The 13445-nt window shown below is 28.8% G+C and overlaps 1 protein-coding gene and 1 long non-coding RNA gene across 3 annotated transcripts in view; both read right to left on the bottom strand.

The window, feature by feature from the left end:
* Nucleotides 1–5053: 5053 nt before the first annotated feature.
* LOC133029066 (polyphenol oxidase I, chloroplastic-like) lies at nucleotides 5054–6963 on the bottom strand. The gene has a single exon (XM_061109894.1). It carries the CDS (start codon nucleotides 6961–6963, stop codon nucleotides 5185–5187), a length of 1779 nt encoding a protein of 592 aa, XP_060965877.1. The 3' UTR covers nucleotides 5054–5184.
* A 2356-nt stretch (nucleotides 6964–9319) lies between these two features.
* Nucleotides 9320–13445, bottom strand: part of LOC133033539 (uncharacterized) — a 40404-nt gene continuing 36278 nt past the window's right edge. Inside the window, exons 2-3 of one of the 2 annotated variants that reach the window (XR_009685658.1) lie at nucleotides 12808–12897; nucleotides 9320–10172 (exon numbers count right to left, since the gene is read on the bottom strand). This is a non-coding gene — a long non-coding RNA (uncharacterized LOC133033539). Of the gene's footprint in view, nucleotides 10173–12621; nucleotides 12898–13445 lie in introns of those variants that run through there. The other variant, XR_009685657.1, reaches the window with a different exon arrangement.

The raw sequence follows: 13445 nt of genomic DNA, 5'->3' as shown, positions 1-13445 counted from the left end.
TAAAAATTACCATTTGACATTTTTAGTTTTCTCAACAAAACTAAAATATCAAACTCACATCACCACTTATAAAATAATGTGATTATTTTTACTCATAATTTTAAGGTTATCTCCTCATTGAGATTAGCCCAAAATTATACCAAATTTAACAAAATTCTCATAATGTTGTTCACAACTTTGATTTTTTAAGATTTCAAATTGCTTCTCCAATTTTGTTATCTTTTCACTATTTTTGAATCCACATTGATTCACTTTATTTTGAGTCCAAAATTGCTCATCCAATTTATGGCTCATTTCACAAGTTTGGATCCACTTTTGATCCTAATTGTTCTTGCTTATGATCACAATGCAAGTCCAATAAAAATATAACTCTCATAGTCCACTTTTACTTATCTCATAATATGAGATGATTATCTCTTATAATCCAATAAAAGATGTAACTTCTCAAAATTCATCTTTTATTATCTCATAAAGTGAGATGTTCACCACCAAATTGAATAAGAATTCAAATCTATTCTATATTCACAAAATAGATGATAATAATTTTCACATCAATAGTAATAAACACTATTATATTACTATCAACATTATTATCATACTATATAACTCATATATTAATATAGTATGTATGTTACTAAATAACATCTCATATGTAACATACACATAATATCAATATTAAATTCACAAATATATATATATATGTTACATATCTCATATATATAACATATATTATAATAAACATATATATCATATACACATAATACATACATTAATTACACAACTATATATGTTACATACATCACACATATATAACATATATATACACATTAATATATATGATATATATTATATACACATATATAACATATATTATGTATGCATGTCTCATATAAATACATAAAAATAATTATTTCTACATATTTAATCTCACTAATATATATTATATCACATGCTCTACATATATATAATATATATTACTCATATATATACATGTTATATATTATATATCTCACATGTATACATACAATAATATGATATAAATTTCAAATATCATATATATAATTTGATATAAACACATGATCACACATATATATATATATAACTCATATATATATCATATATATTACTATCATATAAAATATAGTAAATCACATAATATACACCACCATGCTCACCCATGAATGGTTTTCACATAAAATCTCTTATCCTTGTATTCTCACAATCTTGATTTATCACCTCTTCCATTGAAAAGAAATAAGCTTTTGATTGTTAGAGATTTTATAACAATGGAAGAAAATCAAGATTTATTACAACTCTATTGTAAAATAATACAAGGACTAAAATAAGAGATTGATTAAATATATGCTACAATACATATATATACACTATATATATTATATATATATATGAAAGGTAGAAGAGAAGATTACAACACATGTAATATAATATATGTATATATATAACAAGAGAATAATATATATATAAACACTCACTCACAACCTTGAGTGTAGATTAGTGGGGATCACCATGACTTGAACAAGGTATTACACCTTTGTCCAAAAGCTTATTTCCCCCTATCTCTAAGCACTAAGGGAACTCTCTAGGAAATAGCTTTGGGAATTATCAAGCCTTAGGGTTTTCTAGCAAAGTGCTTTCTTGATAGAAAACTTGACATCTCTAAAATGAGCACCTTAGACCTCTTTATATAGTGTTTAGGATATCATCACCATTTGAAATTCAAACTCATAACCCCATAGATGTTATGGACTCAAATGTAACTCCTACACACCATAACTCCTATAGCATTAAAAATTTCAAATTAAGATGTGTAACATCTTTTTACACTCTTAATGTTGGTGATGATAGTGGAGGTTACTCATAGTAACAAGTAACTCTCAAATGTTACAAAAAGATGACAACTAATATACATTGTCATATGTTACATATTATTAGTTTATTACACATATTTAATCTATATATTATATTACTATAAATAATATAACATTATCTCAGGTAGTTTCTGGTTTTTTTCAGAATGGATATGGCTGAAATTTACAATATTTGGTTCATGGACTTTTGTGCAAATAATTCTGCAGATATCATTGGGAGGGTCTCGGTGGTTTATTGGGCAATTTGGAAAGCCAGAGAAATGATCGTGTTTGGAATGAGAAAGGGTGGTTGTTAATGCAATTACTTATCTTGGTAGTTGAATGTTAGCTCAATCTAATGAAGGAGATCTCCATTCAAATTTAGTAGCCTCTAGTGATGCGAATGAGCGTTAGACTAAACTAGAAGTTGGTTCTATTAAAATTAATTGTGATCGATGTCTCGCCATTTTTAATGCAGAAAACTTGTTTGGATTTGGATGGATTGCCCAAGACCATTCTGGTCAACTTATTCTGAAAGCTGCTGCAACAGTGGGAAGATCTGATTGTCCTCTGATTGCAGAAGCTATTGACTAAGAATTCAAGTTCCCAGCTAGATTAAGAGGAGAACTGATGTGCCAGGAAGATTTCACCAGCAGTCTGCTATCAAATTTTTGGTGGGAGTTGGTGCAAGCATTAGCTTGTTCTACTGATTTATTTTGTCCAAATGGTTTAATAATTTCAGATTGTAAACGATTACTTGAAAACTTCTCTGATGTTGTTGTTTCTTTTATTAAACGCGGTCTGAGGAACGAGGTAACTTATTGGTTAGCTCGCTCTTCATATTCTAGTCCTGATCGTATTATCATTGAGTGATTTGTCCCTGTTGAGTTTATTGTCATTTTATTGGTAGTGTTAATGAAATTGATTATTTTCTGCTTAAGAAAAAAAACCCTGTACTAAAATATAATATAATATTTTTATTGACAACCATTTTATAGTGTATTATTATAATAATATAATGTAATTTTGATATATAGATATAATATTTATATTGAAATATTTTATTTTTAAAAATAAAAATAAAATATGTAACCACTGCACTATAAATATTTTTAAACGTGGTACACGTCAATATCAAATATGTCGATAGATAACCACTGCATTCATATGTAATTATTTTTTAAAACATTAAATATAATATGTAACTATTAATTTAGTTAGGTTACCACCTTCTGGTTTTTTTTTTTTTTCCCGAAAAGTATCATTTTTTTTTCTAAATAAGGTTATATTTATTTAATAAATGCACACCAATTTTATTTTTTTTTGGGAAGTAATGCCTATAGATCTAAAATTTTAACAATACCATCTTATAAATGAATCACATCCATAGTTCTCTTTATTACTATTACACTAGTTGGAGTGTTTAAAAAATAATCTATCCAAATTAATTTGCACAAGTGCGAATTGAATTAGATTAAAAAATACAAAATTTGTACTTGTGCATGCGATTAAATATTGATTATATATAAAAATAACTGATTCAATTTAATTTACATATATTTATATAAAAAAAATTAAAAATTATATATATAATTAATATTTTAATGTAAGGAAAATAATAATTTAAAAACCTAATACATATAATACAAATATATTTCAAAATTTAATATACATCAAATGTTTATTCCATTTTTATATATAATTTTTTCTTACATACAATTTAAAATAAAATTAAACATTTACTCACACATAAATTTTTTTCCTTTGAATTTATTATTTGATTTATTTTAATTTGTTGTTAAAAACATAAAATAATAATAATTTGTTTTATTTTGTTACTGGTTATGTATAAAAATATTTTTCATAAATATTCAATAATTTAATATTAAAAAAGTAATCAATCCAAAATAATATTCAATTCACACTTTGTAGATTTAATTAGATTATATTTGAGTTATTGTACGAATTAAATTAAATCTAAAATAAAATTTAGACTTAATATCAGATACCCTATGATTAATATTATGAGTTGGATTAAATGAACTACGCGTATCCTTTAAAATAGACTAAAATCTCTCAAATATTGCATGTTAATTCATTAATTTTGATCACCCATTAATTGAAAATGTTAGGTATATATTTTCTTTTTGAAAAGGTGTTAGGTATTTTTTCTAATTATTGTAAACGATACCTACCATATTTTTGTTCAAGTGAGTTGAATTCCAAATTGTTGTATGATATTCTTTTGTTTGTATCTTCCAAATGTTTAATTAATGTCTAATATTTGGTCGTTGTTATCATCAAATTTAAGGTTGTTTAAATTCAGGTTCAAATTGTGTCAAAAAAAAAAAAAAAACCTCAGGTTTAAATTCTTGTCCCTTGCAATTTTTTTATTTGTCCGGTAAGGGTTATTAATAATTTTTAATTATATATTTGAATATTGAAAAATATATACTAAATTAATTAGGAGTATAATTTTGAATGGAGTACTGCTATTAATTTTTAAAGTGCTGAACATCATATACTGATATAGTGTATTATTAGTGATTAACAGTTTTATATATTATTTATTAAATTGAAAAATATTTAACCTAATATGAAGTTGAAACAATTGCAATTCGACATTTTTTTTTATTTTTCATTTTATATTGAAAGAGGTGCAGATTGTTTTAAATTTGGGATTCAACTAAATTATGTACAAATTAAATTCACAAAATTTTAGATAATAAATGGTAAATTTTAAATTCACTATTATACATGTCTGTATGCCACTGAAAATTAATGGCTATTCAGATTGATACGTTAATTAATTTAATTTATATTAAATATACTGTATTAATTATTTTTGTTGACTGAATTCCTATTGCTAATTAATTGATTTATAAGTCTTAAATTGGTGTAATACAGTATGAACACCACTATTTAATAGGGATTTGATTCTCGGATGGGTGTGTTGCCGAGCTTTAACCTATATTAGAGTTATTAATGTGTGGAAATAAAATAATATAAGATGAATGAATTATGTTAACATAAATGGTTATAAGTACGGGTATATTGCTATTATAATTATATTTTTTTTAAAATAAAATTGATTTTAATTATTAATTTATTAATAATAATCCACATAATAAACTTGCTTTATTAACTGAAACATAATATATTATAATATCATCATCACACTTAGCTAGCTTAATTAGAGCTCTAGCTTATTATTGAAATGAAAAAACATGAAAATATATATATATACCTCGTTACACAGTAATATACGTAACGTTAGTGTACATGTGTGTATATATATATATAATTAATGGGTTCATCAAGAAATGAAATCAATCTTGATGCCATCAATCTTAACTTTGCCCAAACCACTCTTGGGAACCAAAGTGACTACGACCTTATCATCATCATCAGCTCCGATATCCTCCAAAAGCTCAGATATCCCCAAATTCAGCTCCGTCTTGATGTTATGACCACCTTCAGGGTTATGTGGCACTGTAGCGAAACTGCCAGCGAACTCAGAATTCTCAGGACCGCTAATAGCTTCGTCATCCTCGTCGTTAATGTAAACGTCAAACTTGACGGCAACGTTATTAGCAAAGTCAATCCCTTGAATCACCAACACCTCTTCTTCATCCTCCTTCTCGAACTTGCTCCTCGATTTCTTTGGTCTCGCCACCACCGTCTTCACCGTCTTGTCCAACGTTATCGGGAACTGGCTAAGTGGAATTATATTAACGTCATCAGCACGTGCAATTCCATGCTTTCTCAACATTTTAACGATCTTTGACTTAGTAGCTTTAGGCTTAAACTTAAGCCAGTCAATAGGAACATCTTCGTAAACGTAACCTAGTTTTCTACTGTCAAGTGAGTCTCCGACCTTAACGCGAACCAACTGAGCATTCTCGTCGTAGAAGACGAAGGTGGAGTTGAGATAATCTGGGTCGGATATATCGACTCTTTTGGATCCCGGAAGAGTTTTCCAGATATTCCACATTCGGTCAACGTTAGCATGGTGACTGTAAAAGACGGGATCTCGTCCAGCAGAGTAGAAGTGTCCCATGTCTTCTCCATTAGCCCGTCTGTTAGAATCTCCGGTCCATACATGGACCGGACTGTGTGGAACGTTCTCGATGGAACCTGCTCCAGGACTTGGGGGACTACCAGTTCGATAAGGTTTGCCGAAAAATAGCGTACCGATTTTGCAATGGACCATCTGGCGGTACATGGTATAATGATTAGAGGCTATCTGTTCTGGGTCTGGTAGTGGAGGCTTAGAGGGGTGCCCATCGTCAGTTTCTGCGTAGTTAAGGTCGATTATGGTTGGAGGCAAGTGAGTTTGGTTTCGGTTCTCATCGTAAAGAGAAGAGGTAGGGTCGTTGAATATGGTTGGAATGGTGTAGCCAGAAGGGTCGTCCCAGTTCCAGAATGGTAAAGAGAAAGTGGGATCGCCTATAAGCTTTCCCAAGATCTTCTCGTGAAAGTATAAATACCAACGGTGGAATGGAAAGAAGAGCCATGAGTTGTGGACTTGAATGTACTGATCGTTCGGAGATTTGACTTGATCATAAGCGCCATTACAATAAGCACAGTGAACTTTGGCTTGTTGAATGAAATTTCTCGGGTCGTCCTCAGGGAGGGCTTTCATGAGCTCTACGGCTTTCTTGTACTTGGCTAACTCATCATGGTGAAGCCACTGAGCCGCTGGGCGAATTCGTGATTTTCCACTTGGCCGAGATGGTGTGAAGTCAATAGCGTCTTTGGTGCTAAAGGGAGCACAACACTTGACGTCAGCTGGATCAAGAGGTGGATGTTGGGGTGGATCTTTCAGTTTGTGGCATTTTGATAAGTCAGGTGCTACAATTGGGGTTGCGGAGGCCAACGGATCTGAGGCAAGGCTAGCTACCCCGTACAGTCCTCCAAGACCTATCAGCATGTCTCTCCTATCAAATTTGCTACTGCCACCCTCGGAGGGACTACTGGCTTTGCATGAAAATCTACGTACAAAGCCAGCTTGGTTCTGTTTTTTAGGAAATGGGGCAAATGGAGTAGTGGTTATAACCAGCGGGTGAGTGAGAGCGAGGGAGAGAGAAGCCATGGCTGGCTATTAATGCTAAATTGGTTTTGGTACGAGAAATCAATGAGGGATGAACAACGGTTTTATAGCAAAAGCTTCATTAGGGTTATTGCTTTTTTAATTTAAGTAGGTGAAGTTTATTTCACGTGGTTTAAACAAAATCAATAAATAATAAGGATAGTAGGGTTATAGGGTTATTGTATATGATGTTTGAAAAATATGAATTTTCTAAATTAATTACATTAAAATTGATTGTACAGTAATTAATTATATATTTTATCATCATAGAGTACTGTATATTATGAAAATAATTGAAGGTCGTGAATATATAAATGTCATTTATATAACACAAGAACATGTACATGCGCATAACGGTTAAAGTGGATGCAAATTATATTTTTAGGTCCGGTTGATTTAATAAAATATAAAAAAAAATGTTAAACCATTCACAATACAACAAATCGGTATAATGTTAGGATAATAATGTTCAAAATTAAAATATATGTTGGCGGCAAAAATGCATGAACGAAACTCTGTGTATAAGTATTAGAAAATGAAACCTAAGAAAAACTTAGAAAAATTTTCTGAGCAATATAATGGTAAAAATGAGAGCATTGTATTCTCAGCTTATAAGTTAAGTTAAACACATTTAATTTAATTATAGTGAACTTACATGTGGTTATTGATCGCTCGGAGTTTTGACTTGATCATAAGCTTATCTATTCTGTTGTTTCAAATATGTTCGTGACAGGTCTAATTCATGTTTTAGTACAAAATTTGAGCCATTTGCAGTAAGATGAACCTGAAAACCAAAACTCTAGTGTGAATGTCTTCTTAGGGGCTAGGCGCCCGGGTTGACTTTCATATATGTTGCTGTTTTGTATATTTTCAGCGCCAGTCCTTAGATTTGGATTCTTCTTATCTTCGTGGTACAAAATGCTAAAATATGGCGAGTTGGAAATAACTTAGCGCGATCTAAACACCCATTCTATTGTTTTCAGAGTCAACCTAGGCGCAGGGTTAGGGATATCCCTCCCAAGTCGACTGCTATGACTCAGGACTACTCAACTCTCAAATATTTTCTTTATTACCATGTGTTAAAGATTGATGTCCAGATCACCAGGATTAGTTTCTGAGTAAACAAATACAATACATAACGATGTACCAAACGAGCCCTAAAAAGCATGTTCAAATGAAACTACCGTGTGTTTAGATGACAAAAAACTCATAATTTGCCATTCACAAAAGATATGATTCTTGATTCATCTAAATTGCATTAATTTTAACATTCTTTATTCATCTAAAATATAAATCTAACATGCTATATACAAAATAGAGTAAGTTTATGGTGCACCCCTTAATGGAATGTTTTGGTAGACCTTTTATATGTTTCGGCATACATGAGAGTTGTTAATTAGTTTATTTTTTTTTTCATGATTATGTACGTTGTATTTATTTAGGACCACCTGTAAATTTTTAAAAATTTTCAAATGGTTTACGCTGCCAAAAATAAAATTTACATATTTTGTTGTATGCACGATTGTTTTTTTTAATACGCGAGGTAAGTAACTGTTTAAACCTTATTTTTCGTATTGCACTATTTAAAAGTTTTTGAAAATTTACAAGTGGTCTTAAATAACTACAACGCACTGCAAGAAATGTCACTTTTACGAGCACAGTTCGCTACTGCGCTGGTAAAAGTAACTTTTACCAGCGGATTTCACAAACTGCATTGGCAAAGAGGTCAAAGTTTTACCAGCGTACATTTGCAGTGGCTAAAATTTAACTTTTATCAGCGCATTTACGCGCTGAGAAAAGTCATTTTTGCCAGCGCTTTTTATTTTATGTTGGCAAAAGTTCTAATACTAACATTGATTTGCCAACCCCTTTTGCCAACACATCACAAGTAAATTCTATTTTACCAGCGCAATACATACTTTTGCCAGCACAAAAATGTGCTGACAAAAATAACATTTCTTGTAGTGACGTATGCAATTTTGAGAAAAAAAAAAATAGACTAAAAGCTCTCATAAATATCAAAACAGATAAAGAATCTACTCGAACAACTTTTTTTATAGTCTACTAAATAAATTTTAAATAAAGTATATTTATTTTAAGATTATTTATCAATCTAAATTATATTAATTAATCTAACACGCCACATATATATATATATTAAAGTATTTATATCCATTCAATATTTAAATCCTTGGTATAGTAATACCAATGAGATAAAGTTGATAAAGTTGATTAAAAAATGAGGTGAGTTGATTAAATTTCAAAAAAAAAAAAAAAAAAAACAAAACAAAAAACAAAAAACAAAAAAAAAAGAGATAAAATTAAGTACGAGGAATTGTTATATTTTTCGATGGTCGGCCCGAACTTTTTTAAATAAAATAAAATTAATAATTTTTTTTTTTGATAAGTAAATTTTAAATTATTTGGTAGACATAAATAATTAGTTTGAAGGCATGATGATCCATTTAATTAATAATTAATTAATCGAATTAAATTATAATATTAAAAACAAGCACGAATTAAATTTGAAATAATATATTGTGAAATTGAAATGTTCAATCAATGCACATGCACCCTTTATTTATTTGATGCATGGCACAATTATATCTTTTTTTTCTTTTATCGTTTAATATTAATTAATTTTTTCACAAATCATAACCAATTTTTTAAACACACTTATGTACCCAAAGAAAACTTATGATTATATGTATATTTTCATTTTTCTCTTTATATATTTGTAATGCATTTATTTATAAAATTCAATGACTTTTTTATTATACAAAAATAAAGTAATAGTAAACATTTAAAATCTTTATATATTAAATAGTTATTATCTAATATTTTTTTGTTGGTTTAACAAAATAATTCTAAATATATAAAAATATTCCGTTATATAAAAAAGATTTTTTTTTTCTTTTTGGAAGGATAAAAAGGAAAAAAAAATTAAATATGCTATCAGGACAAACATTTAAAGGTATACGGTGTGCATTTAGATTAACACTTATTACAAAATCTATTATGATATTGTAACTGCTTACTATTATACATGATATTTCATTTTTATTTTTTCTGAAGTATACTATTATGCATGATCGATTAGAGCATCCACTAGTTTTTTATTTGTAAAGTAAAATATGATATCAGCCAACGAAAGAGGAAAATTAGCTCAAACTTGATCTGCATTAGTTGTGATCTGCAGAACCTCAAACCAGCTGCCAACAGAGGAAGAGGTAATTGTGTTTAGAGATGTACCAAAGACGGACCAAAACGATTTAGCAAAGGTACATATATATATGTGAGCAGTGCATATGGATGGTAGTTTCAGCATGAGAATTATACACATGGCATATTGCTGAGATTTGCACATGTTTAATTTGTAATAAGATTTTAATGCATGTGGGAAGGGATCTAAAGATGGCACACCATAAAAAATTAGTCACTTTGAGTGAAATCCTCAAATTTTTTTTTCTTACAACAATAAAATTGATATAAAATAGAAAAAATAGTATAATTAAGGTGTAAATTTTTTTTTTTTTTTTTTTTTTTGAACATAAAGTCTTCATTAACAGAAATCAGTACAAATGATTATACACGTAGTACTCTTGTGTTTATTCTTAATTTAACTTATTTGTATTTTATGTTTATTTTTTAACAGTGTTCTCTCTTTGTCTCTCTCACGTACCATCATGATTTCTCAACTGAAATCTTATTATTGTACATCTGCCTTATTTTTTCTACCATTTGTGTTAATTAATTTTTTCTTTTTCTTTTTCAAGTATCTAGGGCTTTATCAAAATTAAATTTTCTTTTTTTGCTCTTCTTTCTCAGTCGCCCTAGTTATCACCATCTGAAATAAAGATTTTTTATTTTATTTTTATTCATCGACTACTTGGTTGATTCGTATTGGATTTCTTTCCTCCTTAAGTGATCACGTTCTGAAATGATGAAAAGGAAAGAAAAAAAAATGGGTAAATGCCATTTTTGGACCCTGTGTTTTGCAAAATTTATAGATTGGACCATGTGTTTTGTTAAATGACAAAATGAACCATGTATTTTCTAAAATAGTAAAAATAGGACTCAGAGCTTAATTTTTGACAACTTTTTTTTTAATACAACCAACTTGAAGACAATGCTTAATACGAACAGATACAAAAAATGTAAACAGTTTTGTCATAGCACTTTTAGATCGGATTATAATTAAACTTTATTTTGACAAAAAATCAATTCAGGGTCCTATTTGTACTATTTTAGAAAATACAGGGTCCATTTTGTCATTTAACAAAACACAGGGTCCAATTTGTAACTTTTGTAAAACAGAGGGTCCAAAATGGTATTTACCCAAAAAAAATTGTCTATCTTTAGGTGATCCGCAATATTTTTTTGTATGAATCAGGTTATATATATTGTATTCCTACTACAAGAAATATCACTTTCGCCAGCACAATTTTGTACTGGTAAAAGTTGGTATTGCGCTGGTAATTATAGAATTTACTTGTGATGTGTTGGAAAAAGGGGTTGACAAATCAACGTCGTTATTAGAACTTTTGTCAAGATAAAATAAAAAGCGCTGACAAAAATGACTTTTCCCGATAAAAGTTATTCTACTAATAAAAGTGACATTATTTCTTGTATCCATTAAAATTGTTTACAACCTACACAGCCGCTCATAACAAGGCTAGCTTGCCATTGACTAATTAACTTGCCAAGCAAAATCCCATTTACAATGACTCAAAGCACCTTATATCCACTTGTGAAATCTTTCCTTTTCTAACATATACAATTTTATTCTTCACATTAAATTAAATTGCTTGAACACATTTATTAATAGTTTGTATTTTTTTATTTCATAAGCACTCGTTTCTATTGATCCAAATCTGATAAACCAGTCCCATATAATAGTAGCTGAAAACACTTTTTTTGAAAATTTGGAGCATGTTTGGTATTGTTTTTTGTTTTTTGTTTTCAAAAAATTATTTTTAGAAATAAGAACAAAAAATAGTTTTTGAAGTTTTTAAAACACAAGTCACGTTTGGTTAGTGTTTTTTAAAAACAATATGTATTGACCAAAAGTGAATTGGTTTTTAAAATAGAAAATAACATTTTGTTGTTTTCAAAATTATTGTTTTTTGTAACTTTATTTTTTGAAAACTGTTTTAAAAAAACAAGGCCAAACAAGTCAAATTGTTTTCAAAAATAATTTTTTGTTTTTAAAAACAAAAAATAATTTTTTAATTATAATGCCTATTCAAGGACTTGATATCTCGGTTCTTGAGATCCATCTCAGTAGCTTCATCAAAAAACATTCAGATGTTCTCTCCATTGCAGCCATCTTTAATCTGATCTAGGTTTCTCCTGCTGAATTCACACTCAAATAATAGGTGATCCACCGTTTCTGATCTAGCATCACACAAAAGACAAGCATCCTCATGTGATCCACAATATTAATTAATTAGATGTTTTTGAATAGTTTACCTTCCTTTATATGATATTTGTAATGTACGATACTTAATATTTGGAATATAAACTTACGTTCCTATATATATATGTTTCAGAACCAAATTAAAAAAAAAAAAAATAGAAGAAGAAGAAGAATTTCCTGTTGATGAATTTCACCTCCCTATGTTTTTAATTATACTTTTGGCGACCCAGGGAATTAGAGGGAGGAAAAGAGGATGGAGAAATGGCTGAAAATATATAATTAAATAAGAATTTACACCCCAAAAAATTCATTAATTAACCTAACCATTTCCATAAATGACAGCAGAAAAGCCCTAAAATATAAATAAAATCATCCAACAAAGAACAATAATATTGACATTGTAATACATTCAAATATTAGAAACCAACCTCATAATCGAAACGATTTGGACGATTAGCAAACACTACCGCTCAGACAGATATACCCCAATTGAATCTTTAAATTAATGAGTGTCCTCTCTGGAAAATAAAACAAAAACCAACACAGTAACACATATGCCAAAAACATGAGACTCTACTTACAGTTATTTTCATTAATTGTATAATAATTATTCTTTTGCAAATTATTGATATACATGATAAATATTATAAATTGTGTTCACCATATATCACTTGTTAGCACATATATATCTTATCAATCTAACAAGTTTTTATTCCTAATTTTTTTCAAAATTATTTTCATTTAACATTAACAATTATGTGTCGTTTACATGATACTCAAATTTCTAATCTTATACTAAATTAAAAACTAAAATTCTATGTTTATTAATTTTTTAATACGTACAGACGAGTTTTATCGATCCATTCCAACTTTAAACACGTAGTCTCACTTGGATTTTATTCAAATGAATTTTGACAAACTCAATATCCGTCGGAGCATTACTTATTTTACAGTCATTAGAACACTGAAAATATGTGTTTTCTTTTCAAACATGAGTAAACATAATAAACACACCCAGTAACCTAAAAAATAATTAACTAAAAATACAATATAACAATTCAATTGT

The sequence above is a fragment of the Cannabis sativa genome, chromosome 1 (genome assembly GCF_029168945.1).
Source record: "Cannabis sativa cultivar Pink pepper isolate KNU-18-1 chromosome 1, ASM2916894v1, whole genome shotgun sequence".
Classification (NCBI taxonomy): domain Eukaryota; kingdom Viridiplantae; phylum Streptophyta; class Magnoliopsida; order Rosales; family Cannabaceae; genus Cannabis; species Cannabis sativa.
Note: the sequence above shows the minus strand (reverse complement) of the source record. Positions and strands in the feature narration are given on the sequence as shown.

What these genes read in the sequence shown, in the direction of transcription:
- LOC133029066 (XM_061109894.1), bottom strand. Translation starts at nt 6,963, where the DNA reads ATGGCTTCTCTCTCCCTCGCTCTCACTCACCCGCTGGTTATAACCACT.